The following is a 26,055-nucleotide window of genomic DNA, read 5'->3' as shown; positions in this document are numbered from 1 at the left end:
CCCTACAGCTCATATAATAATAAAATGCTGACAGTCTTCAATTCCACTGAATCACAATTTTAGGCCACATACAGTACATACGCAAAATAAGATTAGTATAATAAAAATTGAAAAAACACAGAAAAATAATTTAAAATTATACTAAAAATGTTTTGTTCTATTAAAGAATATGTACAATTTTCACATGTATTAAAATTTAACTTTCACAGTTAAATAAATAAATAATTATACACATAAATACAAATAACTGGATGAATCTAGAAGCTAATGTCTCCACGATACACACAGTCTTGTTCATAACTGATGAAACATCCAGGAAGGATGACTGAAAGATGTCAAAATGAGTGATATCACAGAGAGAGCAGGTTTGGTGAGGTGAGTTTCAGCATCCTAGTCCAGGAGAGCCTTCTCCTCTTTGGCTCAGGACTTATTCCTTCTTCACGTTCAATCTTGCTAGCAACTTGGCTGAGGAAGACAGGGCTCTCCAGATTTCTGCTCTGACCACCTCCCAGGCACAAACACTGTGTTTCTTCTCTCTCAGATAGACAGTGATCCTGTGAAAGTATTTCCTCACAGCAACCAGGGAGTCTTCCTGGCTCAGGGGAGGTTCCTGCACCCCCAACTGCTGCATCAGACAGGCCTGCAGGTCATTGAGCTGTTGGTGGAGGCCAGTGCAGAATGTGTCTAGGAGGGTTGTCTCCCAAGCAGCAGATGAGTTCTCTGAGCTGAAGAGGATGAGGACCTGCTGGGTCAGTTCCTGCAGGACAGGGATGGCTTGAGCCTTCTGGATCTGCTGGGCATCCACGTTCTCCAGAGGGAATGCAAAGTCCTCTCTGTCCTTGAGGCAGGAGAGAGGGGAGAGTCTCCTCATTTGTGCCAGGAGTGTCAAGGCTCCCTTGTTCCTGAGGTTATGAGTCTGAGGCAGGTCACATCCCAGAGAGCAGGTTGACCAGTAGCTCATCAGCACCAGGGCCATCAGGAAAGCACAGGGTCTGGCCATTGTTGATGTTGCAGATGCTGTTGGTCCTCTGGGCTGTTGGTCCTGAACCTTCCCCTCTAGGTTCTCTAAAGACCCTGCTGTATGCATGTGTCTTAAATAAGAGAAGGCTCTAGTTTCCATTTTCTGAATGCCCTCCCCTTTCTTTCCAATTCTCTTTTCACTTCTTACATTCATTCTGTGATCAAACCTGGGCATTTTTTCTCAACCATTTTGGTTTTCATTATTGCTTTCACTTTCACTGCTCATATTAACAGTTATTTAACAAGTTTCTACTAAATGAAGACATTAACTTTACAGTATAGATATCCATATATAAATGAAATTTAGTTATATAATATAAAGGATGAAAAGAATTCCATTCATAATTGTACTTAAAAATCTATTGAATGCTCTGTTTCAACGTTTCTTCAGCACATGCTTGAGTACCTCGTGGGTTTCTGAGCACCCATGTGAAATCCAGGCACAGAACTGTAATCCTGAAACATGGGAGAAAAAGCAGACAGGACTCTTGTGCTTCAGCCATCTAACTACAGCTTAAATGAGAGAACCCATCAGAGAAAGAAAGCAGGGCATAACTGAGGTAGGAACTGGCCATTGACTTCTGGATTAACATGCATGAACACTCACATCAAATACAAACAGACAAAAGCAATAAAGAAATCAAAAGTGATTGAGAAACAAGTGCCTAGACAGGAGTAAAGAATGAATGCAAGAAAGACAAGAGAATTGGGAAGCAAGTTATTGGCATTAAAAATAGAAATTAATGTTTCTCCTTTTAAGACACATGCACACAGGATGGCCTTGACAGAACTGAGAAGGGATAATTCAGAACCAACTGCTCAGAGGACCAGCAGCATCTGCAACATCCACAATGGTTTGGCCCTGTGCTTTCCTGATGGCCCTGGTGCTGATGAGCTACTGGTCAGCCTGCTCTCTGGGATGTGACCTGCCTCAGACTCATAACCTCAGGAACAAGGGAGCCTTGACACTCCTGGCACAAATGAGGAGACTCTCCCCTTTCTCCTGCCTCAAGAACAGAAAGGACTTTGCATTCCCTCTGGAGAACGTGGATGCCCAGCAGATCCAGAAGGCTCAAGCCATCCCTGTCCTGCAGGAACTGACCCAGCAGGTCCTCATCCTCTTCACTCAAAGGACTCATCTGTTGCTTGGGAGACAACCCTCCTAGACACATTCTGCACTGGCCTCCACCAGCAGCTCAATGACTTGCAAGCCTGATGTAGCAGGTGGTGGTAAAGGAACCTCTCTGAATATAAGATATTTATATTTTTATTCATATCAGAAGCAAAATTACAGTTATGAAGTAAGAAAAAAATTTATGGTTGAGGCTTACCACAAGTTAAGGAACTGTGTTAAAGTATCGTAACATAAGGAAGCTTGGAAACCACAGAGATACATAGTGTGGTCTAGGACATCCAGTGCTACATAGATTGTCTTAGCTTCAAAAATTAAAAAAAATAGAACTAAATTAATTTGAGGCTTTAAGGATTGATCCGTTTATTGAAGTGTAAATATAAATACATTTTATCTTAACATTTAAATATCTCATATGAGGCATACTAAAAATTAATGGAAATATATAAAGTATAAGTTCTGTGCTCTATGTTAGACTGCTGCTCCTACATATCAATACTTTTAACATGCACAAACATGATATAGTTATCTGATGTGCTCTATATGTTAAAAATGTGGTTCAAGTGTGATGTGGAATCTTTTTAATTTGACTAAAGAATCATAGAAACATTATAATTCTTTCCTAAATTAATTTTCAGCACCTTTTTTTTCAAAACATTGTATTAAATAGTGCTGAATTTAATTTTAGGATTAATATTTCAGGTGATATTTATTTTCTTTATATTATTAAATAAATTACATGGTAATAAAGATAAAAACTTATTTTTAACCATAATTAAAAACACCGGGGAATCCCACAGAAGACGGGAAAGAAGGGTTGTAGGAGCCATAGAGAACAAGACACCAGGAGAACACAGTACTCGGAATCTATTAAGCAGGTCTCATAGGGACTCAGAGAGACTGAAGCGTCAGTTACAGAGTCTGCATGGGTCTGTATTAAGTCTTCTGCAAATATGTTATTCTTGTTAGGTTGATGTTTTTGTGGGACTCCTAACAGTGGGATTGTGTTGTCTCCGACTCCTTTGTCTGCTCTCGGGACCCTTTTCCTCTTACTTGGTTGCCTCACTCAGGCCTGATATATGAGGGTTTGTACCTAGTCTTATTGTTTCTTGTTATGCCCTGTTCTGGCTGATATCCCTGGGAGGCCTGCATATATGAAGGGAAATGGATGAGAGTTGGTTGAAGGGAGAGTTAGAGTGGGGAATGGGGAATGGGAGGAGTGTAGACTTGAGAAACTGTAATCGACAAGTACGGTGTGAGAGAAGAATGAAGAAAGAACACTGATGAAAGGGTATGTTTTTAAACTTTTCAAGTATTTAAAAATTAAAGATTATTTTCTTCAAATTGTCTTTATTTAGTTAATACTGAATTTTTGTGTGAACAATTCACGCAAAGATTTTCATGTTGTCATTCTCTTATGGTTTTGTGGGGAAAAGATCTCACTGTTGAAGCCAATGGATTGATTTTGGTCCCTGGAAACAAGAAGGAAGGAGATTAGTGATGCCTGAAAATTGTCATCTGACCTTCTGATGTGCTTAGTGGAGAACTTGGAGCTCTACACACACACACACGTACACATACATGCATACAGACACACACACACTGACACACACTCCCAGCTCCCCCCCCCCAGAGTTATTTCATTTAAAACAAGTTAGTATTTATATTTGGTGTACAAGATTTAGGCCTCTGCTTCCTTGTTTACTTTAAGTGGAAAGTGATGCTCCATAGCCCCCTGGGCTTCCGTAACTGGGCAGGGATTGGGCAGAGCCTTCCTAGCACAATCTCTTCAGAATGAAGAACCAGATGGGGCTTTTCCTCTTCATTCCCTTGGGCGACTCATGCAGGCAAAGGGGTTCTCTGTCATTTCTCTCTCTCAGGAATGAATTCCTTCAGGGCTTGTGGCTGTGCTTCCCTGGTCTCTCAAAGTCAACATCAGTACAGACATCCCCCTTTGTGCCCACCACTATGTAGTGAGGTCTACAGTGTCATTCAACCTGTGACAATCACCCAGACCTTCAGCGCTGGATACCTCCTTGGTGTGTATGTGTGTGCAGAGTCTGATCCCAGGATGGTGTTGCTTCTCCAGTACCATGGGACTGACTCAGCAGCTCTCAGATTCATTAGCGCTCTCTGCTGCACAGCGACACCACATCCCCAGCCCTCCCTCTTGTATCTTACTCCATGAGAGAGGGCTCACTAGATGACTTCAGAACTCATACTGGATGTCATGTACTCTGAGTTTACGTTTCATAAATCCTGGAAGGTTGCTGCTCCTATGCCTAGTTGTTGATGTGACCGGACTGTGTTTTCAGATGTGATCCTTATGGTCAGGTCAGAGTGTCAAGAAATCCCAGATGTTAATAAAAAAATACTGGGTTGCCTCTATCAATAAGGAAATTTTGTAGTTTGTGTTAATATCAATTTAATCGATAAGTATTTGTTCTTTAATCAAATACTATTTTGTGATCAATATTTAATCAATGAGTGGTGGCGATGCCTGGATTATTAGGGGAACATACAGCACACAGTGGTGTGTACCCTGGCTTGGTTATCGGTTTTCTGGTACAGTTGACTGATGGATGCTAATTTAGTATTAGAATCTTCCCTATGAGCCATACATTGAGCTATACTATTAAATCTGAGGATAAATACAACTGAATGAGGATGCTCACTTCCTCAACTTCATGGCAGACATGTTTGAGATGTTAATCTTGAGCCTCTGCTGCTGGGTGTTTCTCACTGTTTCTAGGACAACCTGTGAGAGTAACTGAAGGGCACTTTCAATCTTAGTCTCAGCATAAAATGTCAAAGTCTAAAACTTACGGCAGATTTTGTGGTGCATCCTGAGGGTAACATGGTGACATCGGTCTCATTGAAATAGAGGGTGTTAGGGTGCTAAATCCAGTGCTGCTCACCTGAGCCTGGGTCTAAAGACATCTGGGGTGTGGCAATTTCACCTTAAATCCAAACACCAAATTTGTCGTGAAAGCATTGTGCTAAATGAAGACATTTAAATGAAGCAGAAAAGTTGATCATTTTCTTAACACTACTGTAACCTTACAGCGAAAACACATACTTGTAGTCTACATACTCACTAAGATAAAAGTGTTGAGGAGGGATGACGGTGAGTATGTGTATGATTAAATCAAACCACGTATACAAGACAGGACTGAAAGAATGTTCAGGTGTGGAGAAGTCAATCTCCTCCTTGCATCTTTAGTTCATTGGTGAACGATTTTAAAATGGGTTGCACACTACAAAATCCGTCCATTCAGTAACCACAAAAACAAACTTTACGAAGAAGATAACACAGGAAACTGTGAAGCAATTGTGGGTTTCTGAAGGATTTGTTTATACATATTTCAGATCCCAGGCTAGACTGGTTCCAAGGGATTTTTTTCAGCAGCTATCATGAATGGGTTGATTGCCAGATTTCCTCTCTGGGAGGTTGTCAGTGGTATACAGGGTGGATATTTATTACCGTGTGCTCTCTTTTTATGCTGTGGTACATGACTTCACTAACATTAGCTTCCCTAAATGTTTAAATTCCTTGAAGTTGAGAGTAGAATACTAGATCTACTCTGATACAGAGTCAGGGTGGTTAGAGGCTGGTAAAGTCAGGGGTATAATTGATTAAAGGGGTCACAATCTGACAAGAGCGAGACATTCTGACTTACTGCTTCACTGTGTGATGACTGTCAATACAGAAGCATGAGATTAGTAGAAGAAACGCAAAGACAGGACTTTACAAGCAATGATTGAGAAGTATTCGATGGGTTTATATATTTGCCTGAAGAATATACATCATTCCATGCATCCACAGTACTTTGTATCTTGATCATGTATGTAATATTTACACCAGAATATCAACTTAAATATTAAAAATTTTGAAAAGAGGTAAAGAATGAAGAGACAAAATCAGATCAATTTAGTAATAATTTATGTAAAATGCAAGTACATACCAAATTACAACACAAAACATGCTACATTACACAAATAGTTAATAAATAAATGAATGAAAAGAAAATTAAACAATTAAATAAATACATAAATAGATCTGGTGGATGAAGAACAAGTGTCTTTAAAGAGAGATAGAAGTATTGTTCATTGTTGATAGAACATGTAGACGTGTTGATTGAGTTCATGACAAAAGGAGGGAGATTTTTGTGCAGTCTGAGCAGTGAGGTGCAGGGTCCTAGTCCAGGAGATTCCCCTTCACTCTGCTTCAGGACTCACTCCTGCTCCTCACTCAATCTTGACAGCAAGTTGTCTGAGGAAGACAGGGCTCTCCAGACTTCTGCTCTGACCACCTCCCAGGCACAGGGGCTGTGTTTCTTCTCTCTCAGATAGACAGTGATCCTGTGGAAGTATTTCCTCACAGCAACCAGGGAGTCTTCCTGGCTCAGGGGAGGTTCCTGTACCCCCACCTGCTGCATCAGACAGGCCTGCAGGTCATTGAGCTGCTGGTGAAGGCCAGTGCAGAATGTGTCTAGGAGGGTTGACTCCCAAGCAGCAGATGAGTCCTTTGAGCTGAAGAGGATGAGGACCTGCTGGGTCAGTTCCTGCAGGACGGGGATGACTTGAGCTTTCTGTATCTGCTGGGCATCCACGTTCTCCAGAGGAAATGCAAAGTCCTTTCTGTCCTTCAGGCAAGAGAGAGGGGAGAGTCTCCTCATTTGTGCCAGGAGTGTCAAGGCTCCCTTGTTCCTGAGGTTATGAGTCTGAGGCAGGTCACATCCCAGAGAGCAGGCTGACCAGTAGCTCATCAGCACCAGGACCATCAGGAAAGCACAGTGTCTGGCCATTGTTGATGTTGCAGATGCTGTTGGTCCTCTGGGCTGTTGGTCCTGAACCTTCCCTTGCTAGGTTCTCTGAAGACCCTGCTGTGTGCATGGGTCTTAAATAAGAGAAGGCTCGACTTTCCATTTTATGAATGCTGTCCCTTTTTCTCCCCACATCCTTTTCACTTTCTTTAAGTCATCTTCCTCTTGTGCCTGTCGTCTTTTTAGACATTTTTGTTTCACTTCTGTTACCATTTTCACTTATGCCCCCCAACATAGTTTCTTTAGAGTTTATTCCTGAAACTGTCCTGGACAATTTATAGCACAGATATTCCTCACAGGTGTGAAATTACTCACATGTAAAAAATGAAAACTTTCATCTAATAATTGTATTGAAAAGTTATTGAATTTAATACTGCAAATGAATTTTGTGAGTCATGTTTACTTCTTAATAGAGTTACTTAGATTGTAATGTAAATTTTACTGCAACTTATTTTTTTCTAAGTGTACATTAGTGTTTTAAATTTTTTCAAATATTTAATGCAATGTTACCTTACAGTTATCATCTATATATGCTAATTAAGTGTTAACAAATGGAGTCATATGCCGTGTTTTGCATGTATCAATGGGAGGCCCGTCTGTTTCTGAGTAGAAAGGGAGGAGGAGTGGCTATTGGGTGGGTTTGAAGGACACCGGCAAAGAGAAACTGAGAGGAGAGGAATGAGGGAAAACTGCAGTCTGGAGGGACAATAAATAATAACTTGAAAAGTGAGGTCATTTTTATTCTAGCTTTCTTAATTTAGTTGGATATTAATTTATATGAAAGACTAAATTTGTTTTTTATCGTATATTGGGTATTTATTTAATGATTATCCACAGGTCCTTATGGCACAATGGTAAAGAGCTTCCTGATGAAGGCTGGAAAATTGATGTTGATCCCTTGAGCCAGTGCTGGGCGTGGAAAACGGATTCCTGGAAGTTGTCCTCTTGGTCCACGTGCTTGCTGCTGCAAGAAGTTTTTGGCTCACACTCACACATACATGCATTCTCTGTGTGTGTCTCTGCCTCTCTATCACACACACACAATACACACACATCTGTATGTATATACTAAAGGTTATAATGTATAGCATATACATCTTTGTGATAAAAGTTTCAGCCTTATTCTTTGCACTGCTGCATCTCTGTCCCTATGATTTACAGGACGCTGTCTCGGGCTGTGGGTTCTGTAGCTGTTAGTGCTCCAGAAGAGCTCTCATCAGGTGAAGAACAGGCGGGGCATCTGTGCTGCTGCCATGGTGACTTCTACAGTGAAACGGAGCTTCTCTGATATTTCTCTCCTTCTCCAACCCTCTTTTGAAGCAGTTTTTGAGGCCATGGGGTTGTTCTTTGCACTTCCTTCCATGTCAGGATCAGTGCAGACATCGCCCACTGTCCATCATTAGTGCCCTGAGTGTTCTTCGACCAATAACAGTTACACCTATACTGAGTGAATCTGACACCAGCTGCTGGTATTTCCCCAGGTGCCCGGTGACTTATTTAGTGATGTTCGAGTCTACTCACACTCCCTGCTGCACAGTGGCACAGGGTCCTCAGCCCTCCTCCTGTACCCCAATCTCTGTGCTCACCATGTCTTGACTATTTTAACGCTCACATTCAACGTGTTTGCTTGGTTTTCAGCATCATAAATCCTAAAATATTGCTGCTCTGATTTTAGTGTGGATTCACTAGCAAGGCTTTTATTTACAGCAGTGGCCACATTGCCACATATCAGAGTAATTTTGAAAGTGACCTAGATAGTCAATCCATTCCCAGTCAAAACTTCAATAATTTCCTTCTTGACAACATCAGTCTTTTTTTTTTTAACTTTTTTTATTGAGAAAAGGAGAAAAAAAAACAAGTTTTCTCCTCCTCCCAGCCTCCCATTTCCCTCCCCCTCCTCCCACCCTTCTCCCCTTCCTCCCACCCTTCTCCCCCTTCCCCCACTCCTCTCCCCCTCCCTCTCCAGTCCAAAGAGCAGTCAGGGTTCCCTACCCTGTGGAAAGTCCTAGGTCCTCCCCCCTCCGTCCATTCCTAGGAAGGTGAACATCCAAACTGGCTAGGCTCCCACAAAGCCAGCACATTACGTAGGTTCAAAACCCCGTGCCATTGTCCTTGGCTTCTCATCAGCCCTCATTGTTCGCCATGCTCAGAGAGTCCAGTTTTATCCCATTTTTTTTTCAGTCACAGTCCAGCTGGCCTTGGTGAGCTCCCAATAGATCAGCTCCACTGTCTCAGTGGGTGGGTGCTCCCCTCGTGGTCCCGACTTCTTTGCTCATGGACAACATCAGTCTTAACACACTATGGAAACAGGAAGCTGTAGGTAAAAGGACTGTGGAGGAGGAGAGCAATGGCCGTGGTGTCTCCATGTCTGGTTTCTTACATCACTCTACTCCTCACAGAGGACAAGCGCATCTCTCCGTCCTCCAGAGAACCTTCCTCTTGCAATAGACAGCTGTGCACAAGTGGTCAATGAACAGAGAACAGGTGACTGAGACATGGTCAGTCTGGCTTTCCTGGATCCCGAGGGTCAGCGGTCATTACACGAGAGCTCAGAGGAAGATGACAACGCCCAGAGACAGTTGATAACTGCAGCCAATCTGGTGTTGGCGCAATGGAGCAGTCGCCTGTACCTGCTGATAGCAGCTGTGACTGCATGCACAAAGTCTGAATATGACCAAGACAGACAGGACCCCAGTTTAAACCGGGGACGATGTCAGGAAATCCCACCCCTAACTGAGGAACTGTTTACTACAACTGATGGCTGCTGGGAAGGGGGATTTAGGCCTCTTCAGTAATGGCAGCCATGAGAGGTTACCCATAGTCCACTAGATGGCAGTGTACACATACACTACACATTTGGCAGCAAAAAGTGAACTCAAGGCTAAAAACAAAATAATAAGGAATAAAATTGAGAGGGACTAGCATAGTAACTTTATAGTAATTTCACTTCCTTTGCTAGGTTTGATCCATGTTTTTTTTTGAGGCTATTATGAGTGGAGTTTTTCCTGGAAAAGTTCATGTCATCTTGATGCCAGCTAGGGTCGTGTGGGAAGAAGGAATCTTATTAGGAAAGATATTCCTATAGAATCACCCCGAAGACGAATCTTTAAGCCATTCGATTAACTGATGACTGCTATAGAACCATCCATCCCACTGCAGGTGATCTCACCCCTAGAAACGCCATTCTGTATGCATAAAAATCAGGTTGAGCAGCCCTGAGCCATTAAGGCAGCAGGCAGTGCTCCTCTGTGATTCCATACCAGCCCCTGCCTCAACCTCCTGCCCTGCTCTCAGTAGTAGAATATGCTGTGGATTTTAAATGAAAATAAACCCTTTCCATCCACCTGTTGCTTTAGGTCATGATACTTTTTCACAGCAATAGAGGCCTCCTCCAAGACATGGCTAATGCCCATAATTTTAGTGTTTCTCAGAGATTATAGGAAGAGTCCTCATTTGTTCTGTGCTATATTTTATTTTGACTTTATGATCTCACTCATATTTGTATCGAAATGAGTTTATCTGGTAGAAGTTGAGAGTCAAATGTTAGTTATCAGAGGGAAGTGCAGTCTAGGAAGAGTTGGTCCAGAGGACAAAGGCACAGCTTGACACAAACAAGATGTTCTGACATCCTTATGCACATGCTGCTGGCTACACATACTGAGCAGTGCTCTATAATAGAGAGAAGGAAGATTTTCCCATTGATAAACTAGGACTATATGATCGTATTCACTCACCTCTTACGTCTATGCAGTGCACATTGCTTTCAGTATTATTTTCTACTGAGTCCAGATAGGTAATATTTATGGTGATACAATGAGTTTAAAACCATCAAAAACTTTTTTCAAAGATATAATGGCTGACAAATAAGATCAAACATGTATAATAAAAAATTTATTGACTAGAGGAAATAAATTAACAATATTGGTTTGATACATTAAAGAAAATATAAAATTGATAGTATTATAAGGTAATTAAAATTATGTAAATAGTAAAATAAGCATAAAACCAATATAAATAAATAAATAAAACATTTGAATGAATAAACAAATGCTCTTACAAATAAATATAATAGAATATAACATTATGGAAAATATGCAGGCAAACATAATCATTGACGTCAAAGGAAAAGAGATCTTGGGGAAGACAATCTTTCTAATGAGGTTCAGGGTCCTAGTCCAGGGGAGTCCTCTCCACTTTGGCTCAGGACTTACTCCTCCTTCAGGCTCAATCTTGACAGCGACTTGGCTGAGGAAGACAGGGCTCTCCAGATTTCTGCTCTGACCACCTCCCAGGCACAGGGGCTGTGTTTCTTCTCTCTCAGGTAGGCAGTGATCCTGTGGAAGTATTTCCTCACAGCAACCAGGGAGTCTTCCTGGCTCAGGGGAGGTTCCTGTACCCCCACCTGCTGCATCAGACAGGCCTGCAGGTCATTGAGCTGCTGGTGGAGGCCAGTGCAGAATGTGTCTAGGAGGGTTGTCTCCCAAGCAGCAGATGAGTTCTCTGAGCTGAAGAGGATGAGGACCTGCTGGGTCAGTTCCTGCAGGATAGGGATGGCTTGAGTCTTCTGTATCTGCTGGGCATCCACGTTCTCCAGAGGGAAAGCAAAGTCCTTTCTGTCCTTGAGGCAGGAGAGAGGGGAGAGTCTCCTCATTTGTGCCAGGAGTGCCAAGGCTCCCTTGTTCCTGAGGTTATGAGTCTGAGGCAGGTCACATCCCAGAGAGCAGGTTGACCAGTAGCTCATCAGCACCAGGGCCATCAAGAAGGCACAGGGTCTGGCCATTGTGGATGTTGCAGATGCTGTTGGTCCTCTGGGCTCTTGGTCTTGAACCTTCCCCTCTAGATTCTCTAAAGAGTATCCTGTGTGCATGGGTCTTAAATAAGAGAAGGCTCTAGTTTCCATTTTCTGAATGGCCTTGCCTTGATTCCCAATTCTCTTTTCCCTTCTTACAATCATTCTGTGACTATTTCTGGGCATTTTTCTCAGCCATTTTGGTTTTCATTATTGCTTTCACTTTCACTGCTCATCTTAACAAAGTCATTTAACAAGTTTCTACTAAATGAAAACACATTAACTTTTACAGTATAGATATCTATATGTAAATATATGAAATTTACTCATCTAATACAAAGGATGAAAATAATTTCATCCATAGTTGTACTTAGAACCTATTGAGTGCTTCTGTTTCAGCATTGCACACCACATGCTTGTGTACTTGTTTGGCTTCTCAGCACCCACGTGAAGGCCAGACACAGAAGCACATACCTGTAATGCTGAAACTTTGGAGTAGACACAGAGAAGACTCTAGAGCTTTAGGTCATCTAATCTAACTGCATTGATGAAGCTTGAATGAGAGAATTTGTCACAGAAGGAAAGCAGGGCGTTCCTGAGGTAGCAACTGGCCATTGACTATGGCCTAACACACGTGAACACTCACATGAAGTGCAAACATACAAAAGCAATAAAGAAATCAAATGTAACTGAGAAAGAAGTGCCCAGACAGAAGCAAAGAATGAATGCAAGAAAGACAAGAGAATAGGGAAGCAAGTTATTGGCATTAAAAGAAGGAAACTGGGCTTTTAATGGTTGGGAGGCTTTTGATGACTGCTTCTATTTCCTTGGGGTATATGAGTCTATTTAAATAGTTTATCTGGTCTGGATTTAATTTTGGTATGTGTTACCTATCCAGAAAATTGTCCATCTCTTTTAAATTTTCCAATGTTGCAGAGTGCGAGTTTTCAAAGAATGACCTAATGATTCTCTGAGTTTCTTTCATGTCTGTTTTATGCCCCACTTTTCATTTCTGATTTTGTTAATTTGGATATTCTCTCTCTGTCTTTTGGTTAGTTTGGATAAGGGTTTGTCTATATTGTTGAATATCTCTAATAACCAACTCATTATTTCATTGATTTTATGTATTGTTCTCTTTGTTTCTATTTTATTGATTTCAGCCTTTAATTTGATTATTTCTTGTCATCTAGTCCTCCTGGTTGAATTTTGGTTTTAGAGCTTTCAAGTGGGCTGTTAGTGGCCAGTGTGAGGTTTTCCCATATTCTTTATGTAGACACTTTCTTAGCACTGCTTTTGTAGTGTCCCATAAGTTTGGGGATGTTGTGCTTTCATTTTTATTGAATTCTAGGAAGTCATTCATTTCTTCCTTTATTTCTTCCTTGACCCAATGACGACTCAGTTGGACATTGTTTAATTTCCATGAGTTTGTGGGCTTTCTGCAATTAGTGTTATTGTTGAATTCTAACTTTAAGCCAAGGTGATCTGCTAAGATACATGTGGTTGTTTCAAGTTTTTTGTATCCGTTGATGCTTGCTTTGTTACAGAGTATGTAGTTAATTTTAGAGAAGGTTCCAGGAGGGGCTGAGAAGAAGTTGTGTTCTCTTATGTTTGGATAGAATGTGATAGAGATGTCTGTTAAGTCTATTTGAGTCATGACATCTGTTATTTCCTTTATATCTCTGTTAAGTTTTTGTCTTGCATACCTTTCCATTGGTGAGAGTGGGGTGTTGAAGTTTCCCACTATTAGTGTATAAGGTTTGATGTATAATTTAAGTTTCAGTAATAATTCTTTAACAAGAGGGAGTACCCTTATATTGGGGGCGTAGATGTTTAGAATTGTGACTTCAATTGGTTGGATTTTCCCTGTGACGAATATCAAATATCTTTCTCCTTCTCTTTTGATTAATTTAGTTCAATGTTTATATTTGGCTATTAGAATAGCTACACATGCTTGTTTCTTAGGTCCATTTGTTTAGATAATCATTTCTCAAACCTTTACTCCAAGGTAATGTCTGTCTATGAGGTGTGTTTCTTGTATGCAGCAGAAGGATGGGTTCTGTTTTATTTATTCTGTTAACCTGTGTCTTTTATAGGTGAATTGAGTCCATTGACATTAAGAGATATTAATGACTAGTAATTGTTCATTTCTGTCATATTTTATTTTTGTGGTGGTGATGGTAGTGGTGGTGGTAGTGTTTGTGTGTTTCCCTGGTGTGGGATTTCCTTCTTATGCTGTGATTACTATTGATAAATAAGGAAACTGCTTTGGGCCTATAGCAGAGCTATAGGGGAATAGAACTGGGTGGGGAAAACTAAGCTAAATGCTGAGAGAAAAGAGGTGGAATCAGAGAAAAGCCACTGGAGACAAATGTGCTAAAACTTTGCTGGTAGGTCAGTACCTTGTGGTGATGCACAGATTAATGGAGATAGGTTAAATTAATGTGTAAGAGTTAGCCCATGAGAAACTAGAGCTAATGATTCAAGCAGTGATTTAAATGATACAGTTTCTGTGTGGATATTTTGGTTCTGGGCAGCTAGGAGAAACAAGCAGCCTCCTTCTACATTTTCCTTCTTTGGTGTTTGCTGATGTGAGGTTATCTGTTGCCTGTGTTGTTATGAGTACAGCTAACTTCCTTGGGTTTCAGTTTTCCTTCTAGTACTTTCTGTAGGGCTGCATTTGTGGATAGGCATTGTCTAAATCTGCTTTTGTCAACCACAATATCTTGTTTTCTCCATCTATGGTGATTGAGAGCTTTCCTGGGAATAGTAGCCTGCGCTGGCATCTGTGGTCTCTTAGTGTCTGCAGAAAGTCTGTTTAAGACTTTCTGGCTTTTAGATTTTCCATTGAGAAGTCAGGTGTAATTCTGATAGGTCTGCCTTTATATGTTACTTGGCCTTTTTCCTTTGTAGCTCTTAGTATTCTTTCTTTATTCTGTATGTTTAGTGTTTTAATTATTGTATGGACAGGGGACTTTTTGTCAAGTCTATTTGGTATTCTGTAATCTATTTGTACCTTCATAGGCATATTTTTTTTAAGGTTGGGAAAGTTTTCTTCTATTCTTTTATTGAATATATTTTCTGTGCATTTGAGCTGGAATTCTTCTCCTTCTATTCCTGTTATTCTTTGGTTTGGTCTTTTCATGATGTCTGAGGTTTCCTGGATGTTTATTGTTAGGAGTTTGTCAGCTTTAATGTTTTCTTTGACTGGTGACTCTGTTTCCTCTATTGTACCTTCAATGCTTGAGATGTTCTCTTCCATCTCTTGCATTCTGTTGGCTATGCTTGCATCTGCAGTACCTGGTCATTTATCCAGATTTTCCATTCCCCAAATTCCCACAGTTTGTGTTTTCTTTATTGCCGCTATTTGAATTTTTAAGTCTTGGATACCTTCCTTCACTTGTTTGCTTGGCTTTCCTTAGTTTTCTTGTCTTTCTTTAATGGAATTACTGATTTCTTCCATTTTATTCTGTCTTTTCCTCCATTTCTCTATGGTAATTTTTCATTTCCTCTTTAGGGGCATCTATTATCTTCATAAAGTTATTTTTAAGTTCAGTTTCTTCTGGTTAATCTGCATTGGGATGTTTAACTTTTGCTGTTGTAGAACCCTAGTTTCTTGTGTTGTCATATTGCTCTTTATGCTGTTGAATGTTGTCTACTCATCTCATCCTCCAATCAGTGTACGTGGGGTCTGTAGTTCCAGTGCTCACTCTTCCTCTAGGTGCAGTTGGGGCCTTTGGTTCTGGTGGTTGCTGTCTCTCCAGGTGCAGGTGGGACTGGCGGGTCCAAGTGTTACTGGTGGAGTGGGAGATGGTGGGAGAGAGACGGTCCTGCTGTTTGGTTGCTGGGGGTGCTGTAGATGGTGGAGGGGCTGAGGCTAGAGTCTAGAGAACAAAACTCTCCAGACAAGATACCAGACACTTATCTGTCCCTCCAGGTGCAGGTCGGCCCAGTGGGTTTGGTGGTTCCTGGTGAAGTGGGGGATAGTTAGTGGGAGAGGGTGTTGCTGCCTAGTCTCTGTTGGCGTTGTATATGGATGAGGAGCATGGGATGGATAGATAGATAGATAGATAGATAGATAGATAGATAGATCTGCCTGGAAAGTTGAAATAGACAAGATCACCTGACAAAATTGGGAGCATGGGAATGGGGGAAAAAGGATGGAAGGGAAAGAGGAGGAGAGAAGGGGAGGGGCAAAGAGAACTTGAGGAAATGGGATAGTCAAGATGGTGGAAAGACAGAGATGAGAGCAAGGAAAGAGATATCTTGATTAAGGAAGCCGTTATGGGGTTAGCAAGAAACCTGGCTCTAGAGAAACTCTCAGGAATCCACAAGGAAGACCCCAGCTAAGACCGTAAGCAACAGAAGGGAGTGGCCTGAACTGGTCTTGTCCTGTAGTCAGACAGATGAATATCTTAAATGTCAACATAGAACCTTCATCCAGCAACTGAGGGAAACGGGCAGAGACCCGCTTCAGAGCACTGGACTGAGCTCCCAAAGTCCAGTTGAAGAGTGGGAGGAATGAGAATATGAGTAAAGAGGTCAAGACCATGGTGAGTACACCCACTGAAACAGTCTACCAGAGCTGATGGGAGCTCACTAACACCAGCTAGACTGGGAAGGAACAAGCATAAGACCAAACTAGTCCCTCTGAATATGATTGACAGTTGCATGGCTGGGGCAGACTGAGGGGCCAAAAAGTGACACCAGGATTTATCCCTACTGCTTGCACTGGCTTTTTGAGAACCTCTCTTTGTATGGATACCCTGCTCAGCCTAGATATAGTAGGTAGGGCCTTGGGTCTTCCCCAAAGCAATGTGTCTTAGGCACTATGAGGAGAGGATGGAGGTGGGATGAGGGGTGGTGTGGAGGGAATGGGAGGAGGGGAGGGAATGGGAAATTGGATTGGTATGTATAATGAAAAAGATAGTTTATTTTCTCTTTTAAAAAAATGAACAGGTAAACTCAGATTGATTAAGTAATAATTTATAGAAAATACAAATATATACCAAACTATATTACAAAATATGCTTCATTATATAAATAGTAAATAAATATATAAACAAACAAATAAATGAATAGATCAGAATGGGTGGAAAACAAGTGCATTTCCAGATAGACAGGATGATTGTTCATTGCTCCTAAAATATCAGGGCAGGTTGACTGAGTTCCTGAGTGAGAATTTTGAGATTGCAGAGTCTGAGCAGTGAGGTGTACTGTCCTAGTCCAAGAAAGTCCCCTCCACTTTGGCTCAGGACTTACTCCTTCTCCTCACTCAATCTTGACAGCAACTTGGCTGAGGAAGACAGGGCTCTCCAGACTTCTGCTCTGACCACCTCCCAGGCACAGGGGCTGTGTTTCTTCTCTCTCAGGTAGGCAGTGATCCTGTGGAAGTATTTCCTCACAGCCTCCAGGGAGTCTTCCTGGCTCAGGGGAGGTTCCTGCACCCCCACCTGCTGCATCAGACAGGCCTGCATGACCTTGAGCTGCTGGTGGAGGCCAGTGCAGAATGTGTCTAGGAGGGTTGTCTCCCAAGCAGCAGATGAGTCCTTTGAGCTGAAGAGGATCAGGACCTGCTGGGTCAGTTCCTGCAGGACAGGGATGGCTTGAGTCTCCTGGATCTGCTGGGCATCCACGTTCTCCAGAGGGAATGCAAAGTCCTTTCTGTCCTTGAGGCAGGAGAGAGGGGAGAGTCTCCTCATTTGTGCCAGGAGTGTCAAGGCTCCCTTGTTCCTGAGGTGATGAGTCTGAGGCAGGTCACATCCCAGAGAGCAGGTTGACCAGTAGTTCAACACTACCACAGCCATCAGGAAAGTACTGGGTCTGACCATTGTGGATGTTGCAGATGCTGTTGGTCCTGAACCTTCCCCTCTAGGGTCTCTGAAGACCATCCTGTGTGCATGTGTCTTAAATAAGAGAAAGCACTAGTTTCCATTTTCTGAATGCCCTTCCATTATCTTCTCACATCCTTTTCACTTTCTTTAAGTCATTCTCTGCTTGTGTCTGTCCTCTTTTTAGACATTTTTGTTTTCATTACCGCTCCTATTTTCACTGCTTCCTCCAAGGAATCTTCTTTAGAGTTTCTTTCTAAGTGTTATTATCCTTTACTATTTATAACTCAGATATACCTTACATGTATGACATTATTCACATGTAAAGAATGAAAAGTTTCATCTAATAATTGTACTGAAAAAAACTTAACTAATGGTGCAATTGAATTCTGTGGGTCACTTTCATTTCTTGAAATAGTAATTTAAACTGTAATGCAAATTTTGTTACCAAGTGTTTTTCTAAGTGTACACTAATGACCTTTGATGCAAAATAGTACAAATCAAAATTTTATATATGCTGATTGAAAGTTAAAAATTGAGGCATATTTCATGTTTTGCTTACATCTATGTGAGGCCTGCCCATTTCTGATGAGAAATGGAGGACAAGAGGATGTGGGGATGGGTTCGAAGGTAGTTGGCAGGGAGAACCTGAGAGGAAAAGAGGGAGGGGCAACTGCAGGCTGGGTGTAAAATAAATAGTTTTAAAAGTGGAGTCATAGCTGGGCGATGGTGGCGCACACCTTTAACCCCAGCACTTGGGAGGCAGAGGCAGGTGGATCTCTGTGAGTTCGAGACCAGCCTGGTCTACAGAGCTAGTTCCAGGACAGGCTCCAAAGCCACGGAGAAACCATGTCTCGAAAAACCAAAAAATAAAAATAAATAAAATAAAAAAATAAAAGTGGAGTCATTTTATTCTAGTTGTCTTAATTTAGTATAATTTTAATTTATATAAAAGATGATTTTTTTGTGTATATTTGGTATTTATTTAATGGTTGTCCAAGGGTCATAATGACCCAATCAGTAAAGGGCTTCCTGACAAAGGCTGACAAATTGATGTTGATCCCTGAAACCCATGATGGGAGTGGAAAACTCATTTCTAAAAGTTGTCTTCAACTTCACATGCTTGCTGTTGCAAGAAATTTCTAACTCATATTCTCTCTCTCTCTCTCTCTCTCTCTCTCTCTCTCTCACACACACACACACACACACACACACACACATACGCACGCACACACACAACTAAACCCACACACCTGTATGTACACAAACTGTCATAAAGTTCATCATATAAAGTTCTGAAAGTTTCAGCCTTATTCTTTGCACTGCTGCATCTCTGTCCTTATGGTTTACAGGACACTGTCTCAGCCTGTGCGTTTCTTTAGCTGTTAGTGCTCCAGAAGAGATCTCATCAGGTGAAGAACAGATGTGTTACTGCTATTGTAACTTACACGGAAAAAGGAGCTTCTCTGACATTTCTCTCTTTCTCTATCTCTCAAACTCTCTCACTGTCTTTCTCTTTCTTCTCCCTCCTTCCATTTCCCTCCCTCCCTCACCCTCCATATCTTCCTCTCTCTCATGACCAGTTTTTTTTTTTTTTTTTTTTTTTTTTTTTTTTTTTTTTTTTTTTTTTTTTTTTTGCAATGAGGTTGTGCTTCACAGTTCCTTCATAGTCAGATCATAGCAGGATCTCCCTGCTGTCCGCCTTTACTGCATTGAGTGTTCTTGGACCAATAACAGTTACATTACATTTAATGCAGTGTTTTTCCCCCTGGTGTGTATGAGTTTGGAGAATCTGACGCCAGCTACTGGGATTTGTCCAAGTGTCCGTGGTTTATTCAGTGTTCGAGTCTACTCACACTCCTTGCTGCACAGTGGCACAGTGTCCTCGGTTCTCTTCCTTTACCCCACTCCCTGAATGTGCTCACCATATTTTGATGACTTCAGTGCTCACACACAATGTTTGATTGGTTTTCAGCATCATAAATCCTAGAAGGTCGCTGCTCTGATTTTAGTGGATTCACTAGCAAGGATCTTGTTTTCATCAGTGACCACGTTACCGTGGGTCAGAGTGTCAAGGATCCCCAGGTGTTAATAGCAGAAGACTCTGTGGTCTGTAGGGATGTGCCAACATTCCAGTTTGTCCTGAGGACATTTCTAAAGATAAGGATTTGTTGTTTGTCCAAAAATTATTTTAGTGGTCAATATTTAATCCCTGAGTGCTTGCTATGACTGAAGTTATTAGGTGGAAATACAGAGCAGAGGACACAGACCACAGTGCCTTGATTGGGTTTGAGTTATCTGGAAGTTTTGATAACAGATATTCACCCAGTTTGACTATAGCAGTAAAAAGAGGCATCACCTCTGTCTTTGTCCAGGTGAATTCTGAACAGCGGAGAGCTTTGAGGCATTCTATCAGACAGAAGAGCTTCAGTACTGCCAATTTTCAGAATTTCTCATTTAATTTTTCCATTGTGATGTTGGCTTCATGGTGGATGTCATTTCTTTTGGATTTTCATTGCATTGAATGTTTTGTTTCTTTTTTTCAGTTTCCTAGAGAGAAGATACTGACGTTGCTTTGTGGAACTGAACTGAAATTATGATGTCATTTGAGAACAAAATAAAAAAAGGAAATCAGTCCATCAAAATGGGGAAACAATAGCAACAATGTTAACAAAGTTTTAATTGAAAGTTCAATGGCCATAAAATGAAATAATTTTACATAAAACTGAGTGCAATTTTGAAAGTGATCAAGAGTCAATGCAATCCCAAAACTTCAATAATTTCCTTCTCGACAACATCCGTCTTCACACACTATGGAATCAGGAAGCTGTAGGTAGCAGGACTGTAGGAGAAGAGCAATGGCGGTGGTGTCTCCGTGCCTGGTTTCTTACCTCACTCTACTCCTCACAGAGGACAAGCGCATCTCTCCGTCCTCCAGAGAACCTTCCTCTTGCAATAGACGGCTGCACACAGACATGCACAAGTGGTCAATGGACAGAGAACAGGTGACTGAGACAAGGTCAGTCTGGCTTTCCTGGATCCCGAGGGTCAGCGGTCATTACACAAGAGCTCAGAGGAAGATGACAACGCCCAGAGACAGTTGATGACTGCGGCCAATCAGTGGTGTGGGTGCAATGGAGCAGTCGCCTGTACCTGCTGATAGCAGCTGTGACTGCATGCACAAAGTCTGAATATGACCAAGACAGACAGGACCCCAGTTTAAAGCGGGGACGATGTCAGGAAATCCCACCCCTAGCTGAGGAACTGTTTACTACAACTGATGGGGGAGGGAGAATCAGTTCTCCTCAGTAATGGGAGCCCTGAGAAGCTGACAATTTTCCACTGGATTCCAGTGTACCCATGCACAACTGGCAGCTGTAAGCAAACCTTGGGTTAAAAAATACTAATAACAAATGAAATTGTGAGCGATTAGGATTGTCTATTTTAAAGGAATTTGTCTTCCCTTGTTAGATTTATTCCAAAGGAGGTTTTTTGATGATATTATGAGTGTAGTTTTCTCTGGATCATTTTAATGTCAACTTGACACCATTTGGGGTCATGTAGGAAGAAGGAATTTTATTAGGGAAGTCTCTATAGATTCACTCTGTACACAAGTTTATAAGTTATATTACTAACTGATTACTGTTATAGGATCATTTAGCTCACTGGGGGTGATCCCTGCACTGGGCAGGTGATGCTGAACAGCAAAAAAGCAGGCTGAGCAGGCCATGAATCAAGTCAGTTGGGAGTCCTCCTCCACGATTTCTATACCAACCAACACCTTACTTCAGGTTCCTGCCCTGTTCAAGTTCCTGCCCAACTTTCTCTCAGTAATGGAATATACTGTGAATTTAAACCAAAATAAACCCTTTCCAACCCCACATTGCTTTAGGTCATGATACTCTATCACAGCAATAGAAGCCTTCTCCAAGACAGGGCTGATGCCCAATATTTCAGTGTTCTCAGTGGTTATAGAAAGAGTCCTCATTAGTTGCTATTTTATTTTGGTTTTATGATCTCACTCATATTTCAATCAAAATGAGTTAATCTGATAGAGGTTGAGAGCCAAATGTTAATTATCAGAAGACAGAGAAATCAGAGTGAGGTACATTCTAGGAATAGTTGATCAAGAAGACAAAGGCACTGCGTGACTCAGTCGAGGAGTTTGGGATTCCTTCTGCTGCTGGCTACACATACCAAGGAGTGCTATATAATACAGGGAAGGAAGTTTTCACCATCAACAAACAAGAACTATGAGATGGTTGTATCAACTCACCTCTTAAGTCTATGAGGCCCATATTGCTTTCAGTGTTATTTCTATTGAGTCCATGTATGCAATATTTATGATGACTAAATGAGTTTAAAAGCATCAAAATTTTTTCAAAGATATAATGGCTAGCAAATAAGAACAAACATGTATAATCAAAAATTTATTGGATAAAAGAAATAAATTAAAAATATAGGTTTTATACATTAATGAACATATAAAATTTGGCGATGGAATGAAATAGTTACAATCATGTAAATAGTAAAACATGCAGAAAAGCTAATAAATAAATAGACAATAAATAAATAAAACATACTAACAAATAAACAAATGCCCTTACAAACAAATAAAATAGAACCTAATATTATGGAAAATATACAGACCAATTGAATCAATGATTTCAAAATCAAAGATATCTTGGGGAAGGCTAAATCTGTCCAGTGAGGTGCAGGGTCCTAGTCCAGGAGAGTCCTCTCCACTTTGGCTCAGGACTTACTCCTTTTCCTCACTCAATCTTGCCAGCAACTTGGTTGAGGAAGACAGGGCTCTCCAGACTTCTGCTCTGACCACCTCCCAGGCACAGGGGCTGTGTTTCTTCTCTCTCAGGTAGGCAGTGATCCTGTGGAAGTATTTCCTCACAGTCACCAGGGAGTCTTCCTGGGTGAGGAGAGGTTCCTGCACCTCAACCTGCTGCATCAGACAGGCCTGCATGACCTTGAGCTGCTGGTGGAGGCCAGTGCAGAATGTGTCTAGAAGGGTTGTCTCCCAAGCAGCAGATGAGTCCTTTGAGCTGAAGAGGATGAGGACCTGCTGGGTCAGTTCCTGCAGGACAGGGATGGCTTGAGCCTTCTGGGTCTTCTGGGCATTCAACTTCTCCAGAGGGAATGCAAAGTCCTTTCTGTCCTTCAGGCAGGAGAGAGGGGAAAGTCTCCTCATTTGTGCCAGGAGTGTCAAGGCTCCCTTGTTCCTGAGGTGATGAGTCTGAGGCAGGTCACATCCCAGAGAGCAGGTTGACCAGTAGTTCAACACTACCACAGCCATCAGGAAAGTACTGGGTCTGACCATTGTGGATGTTGCAGATGCTGTTGGTCCTGAACCTTCCCCTCTAGGGTCTCTGAAGACCATCCTGTGTGCATGTGTCTTAAATAAGAGAAAGCACTAGTTTCCATTTTCTGAATGCCCTTCCATTATCTTCTCACATCCTTTTCACTTTCTTTAAGTCATTCTCTGCTTGTGTCTGTCCTCTTTTTAGACATTTTTGTTTTCATTACCGCTCCTATTTTCACTGCTTCCTCCAAGGAATCTTCTTTAGAGTTTCTTTCTAAGTGTTATTATCCTTTACTATTTATAACTCAGATATACCTTACATGTATGAAATTATTCACATGTAAAGAATGAAAAGTTTCATCTAATAATTGTACTGAAAAAAATCTTAACTAATGGTGCAATTGAATTCTGTGGGTCACTTTCATTTCTTGAAATAGTAATTTAAACTGCAATGCAAATTTTGTTACCAAGTGTTTTTCTAAGTGTACACTAATGACCTTTGATGCAAAATAGTACAAATCAAAATTTTATATATGCTGATTGAAAGTTAAAAATTGAGGCATATTTCATGTTTTGCTTACATCTATGTGAGGCCTGCCCATTTCTGATGAGAAATGGAGGACAAGAGGATGTGGGGATGGGTTCGAAGGTAGTTGGCAGGGAGAACCTGAGAGGAAAAGAGGGAGGGGCAACTGCAGGCTGGGTGTAAAATAAATAGTTTTAAAAGTGGAGTCATAGCTGGGCGATGGTGGCGCACACCTTTAACCCCAGCACTTGGGAGGCAGAGGCAGGTGGATCTCTGTGAGTTCGAGACCAGCCTGGTCTACAGAGCTAGTTCCAGGACAGGCTCCAAAGCCACGGAGAAACCATGTCTCGAAAAACCAAAAAATAAAAATAAATAAAATAAAAAAATAAAAGTGGAGTCATTTTATTCTAGTTGTCTTAATTTAGTATAATTTTAATTTATATAAAAGATGATTTTTTTGTGTATATTTGGTATTTATTTAATGGTTGTCCAAGGGTCATAATGACCCAATCAGTAAAGGGCTTCCTGACAAAGGCTGACAAATTGATGTTGATCCCTGAAACCCATGATGGGAGTGGAAAACTCATTTCTAAAAGTTGTCTTCAACTTCACATGCTTGCTGTTGCAAGAAATTTCTAACTCATATTCTCTCTCTCTCTCTCTCTCTCTCTCTCACACACACACACACACACACACACACACATACGCACGCACACACACAACTAAACCCACACACCTGTATGTACACAAACTGTCATAAAGTTCATCATATAAAGTTCTGAAAGTTTCAGCCTTATTCTTTGCACTGCTGCATCTCTGTCCTTATGGTTTACAGGACGCTGTCTCAGCCTGTGCGTTTCTTTAGCTGTTAGTGCTCCAGAAGAGATCTCATCAGGTGAAGAACAGATGTGTTACTGCTATTGTAACTTACACGGAAAAAGGAGCTTCTCTGACATTTCTCTCTTTCTCTATCTCTCAAACTCTCTCACTGTCTTTCTCTTTCTTCTCCCTCCTTCCATTTCCCTCCCTCCCTCACCCTCCATATCTTCCTCTCTCTCATGACCAGTTTTTTTTTTTTTTTGCAATGAGGTTGTGCTTCACAGTTCCTTCATAGTCAGATCATAGCAGGATCTCCCTGCTGTCCGCCTTTACTGCATTGAGTGTTCTTGGACCAATAACAGTTACATTACATTTAATGCAGTGTTTTTCCCCCTGGTGTGTATGAGTTTGGAGAATCTGACGCCAGCTACTGGGATTTGTCCAAGTGTCCGTGGTTTATTCAGTGTTCGAGTCTACTCACACTCCTTGCTGCACAGTGGCACAGTGTCCTCGGTTCTCTTCCTTTACCCCACTCCCTGAATGTGCTCACCATATTTTGATGACTTCAGTGCTCACACACAATGTTTGATTGGTTTTCAGCATCATAAATCCTAGAAGGTCGCTGCTCTGATTTTAGTGGATTCACTAGCAAGGATCTTGTTTTCATCAGTGACCACGTTACCGTGGGTCAGAGTGTCAAGGATCCCCAGGTGTTAATAGCAGAAGACTCTGTGGTCTGTAGGGATGTGCCAACATTCCAGTTTGTCCTGAGGACATTTCTAAAGATAAGGATTTGTTGTTTGTCCAAAAATTATTTTAGTGGTCAATATTTAATCCCTGAGTGCTTGCTATGACTGAAGTTATTAGGTGGAAATACAGAGCAGAGGACACAGACCACAGTGCCTTGATTGGGTTTGAGTTATCTGGAAGTTTTGATAACAGATATTCACCCAGTTTGACTATAGCAGTAAAAAGAGGCATCACCTCTGTCTTTGTCCAGGTGAATTCTGAACAGCGGAGAGCTTTGAGGCATTCTATCAGACAGAAGAGCTTCAGTACTGCCAATTTTCAGAATTTCTCATTTAATTTTTCCATTGTGATGTTGGCTTCATGGTGGATGTCATTTCTTTTGGATTTTCATTGCATTGAATGTTTTGTTTCTTTTTTTCAGTTTCCTAGAGAGAAGATACTGACGTTGCTTTGTGGAACTGAACTGAAATTATGATGTCATTTGAGAACAAAATAAAAAAAGGAAATCAGTCCATCAAAATGGGGAAACAATAGCAACAATGTTAACAAAGTTTTAATTGAAAGTTCAATGGCCATAAAATGAAATAATTTTACATAAAACTGAGTGCAATTTTGAAAGTGATCAAGAGTCAATGCAATCCCAAAACTTCAATAATTTCCTTCTCGACAACATCCGTCTTCACACACTATGGAATCAGGAAGCTGTAGGTAGCAGGACTGTAGGAGAAGAGCAATGGCGGTGGTGTCTCCGTGCCTGGTTTCTTACCTCACTCTACTCCTCACAGAGGACAAGCGCATCTCTCCGTCCTCCAGAGAACCTTCCTCTTGCAATAGACGGCTGCACACAGACATGCACAAGTGGTCAATGGACAGAGAACAGGTGACTGAGACAAGGTCAGTCTGGCTTTCCTGGATCCCGAGGGTCAGCGGTCATTACACAAGAGCTCAGAGGAAGATGACAACGCCCAGAGACAGTTGATGACTGCGGCCAATCAGTGGTGTGGGTGCAATGGAGCAGTCGCCTGTACCTGCTGATAGCAGCTGTGACTGC

At 41.4% G+C, this 26,055-nt stretch overlaps 5 protein-coding genes and 1 pseudogene across 5 annotated transcripts; 1 reads left to right on the top strand and 5 right to left on the bottom strand.

Annotated features, from left to right (window-relative positions):
* Positions 1–427: 427 nt before the first annotated feature.
* LOC121448501 (interferon alpha-12-like) lies at positions 428–1,000 on the bottom strand. The gene has a single exon (XM_041652567.1). It carries the CDS (start codon positions 998–1,000, stop codon positions 428–430), a length of 573 nt encoding a protein of 190 aa, XP_041508501.1.
* Positions 1,001–1,871: 871 nt separating this feature from the next.
* On the top strand, positions 1,872–3,422 carry LOC121447890 (annotated as a pseudogene).
* Positions 3,423–6,387: 2,965 nt separating this feature from the next.
* On the bottom strand, positions 6,388–6,960 carry LOC121448504 (interferon alpha-12). The gene has a single exon (XM_041652570.1). The coding sequence runs from the start codon at positions 6,958–6,960 to the stop codon at positions 6,388–6,390; it is 573 nt and encodes a 190-aa protein (XP_041508504.1).
* A 4,225-nt stretch (positions 6,961–11,185) lies between these two features.
* LOC121448492 (interferon alpha-12-like) lies at positions 11,186–11,758 on the bottom strand. Its single transcript, XM_041652555.1, has one exon. The coding sequence runs from the start codon at positions 11,756–11,758 to the stop codon at positions 11,186–11,188; it is 573 nt and encodes a 190-aa protein (XP_041508489.1).
* A 5,264-nt stretch (positions 11,759–17,022) lies between these two features.
* On the bottom strand, positions 17,023–17,595 carry LOC121448512 (interferon alpha-12-like). Its single transcript, XM_041652578.1, has one exon. It carries the CDS (start codon positions 17,593–17,595, stop codon positions 17,023–17,025), a length of 573 nt encoding a protein of 190 aa, XP_041508512.1.
* Positions 17,596–22,354: 4,759 nt separating this feature from the next.
* On the bottom strand, positions 22,355–22,927 carry LOC121448508 (interferon alpha-12-like). The gene has a single exon (XM_041652573.1). The coding sequence runs from the start codon at positions 22,925–22,927 to the stop codon at positions 22,355–22,357; it is 573 nt and encodes a 190-aa protein (XP_041508507.1).
* Positions 22,928–26,055: the final 3,128 nt, after the last annotated feature.

Source organism: Microtus oregoni, unplaced genomic scaffold (genome assembly GCF_018167655.1).
Source record: "Microtus oregoni isolate MIOR12 unplaced genomic scaffold, Mior012 000005F_ref0000423, whole genome shotgun sequence".
NCBI lineage: Eukaryota > Metazoa > Chordata > Mammalia > Rodentia > Cricetidae > Microtus > Microtus oregoni.
This window is presented reverse-complemented; position numbering and strand designations above follow the sequence as displayed.

Bases quoted from the DNA above. Each gene is read 5' to 3' on its own strand.
- LOC121448504 (XM_041652570.1), bottom strand. From the start codon at position 6,960: ATGGCCAGACACTGTGCTTTCCTGATGGTCCTGGTGCTGATGAGCTAC.
- LOC121448512 (XM_041652578.1), bottom strand. From the start codon at position 17,595: ATGGTCAGACCCAGTACTTTCCTGATGGCTGTGGTAGTGTTGAACTAC.
- LOC121448501 (XM_041652567.1), bottom strand. From the start codon at position 1,000: ATGGCCAGACCCTGTGCTTTCCTGATGGCCCTGGTGCTGATGAGCTAC.
- LOC121448508 (XM_041652573.1), bottom strand. From the start codon at position 22,927: ATGGTCAGACCCAGTACTTTCCTGATGGCTGTGGTAGTGTTGAACTAC.
- LOC121448492 (XM_041652555.1), bottom strand. From the start codon at position 11,758: ATGGCCAGACCCTGTGCCTTCTTGATGGCCCTGGTGCTGATGAGCTAC.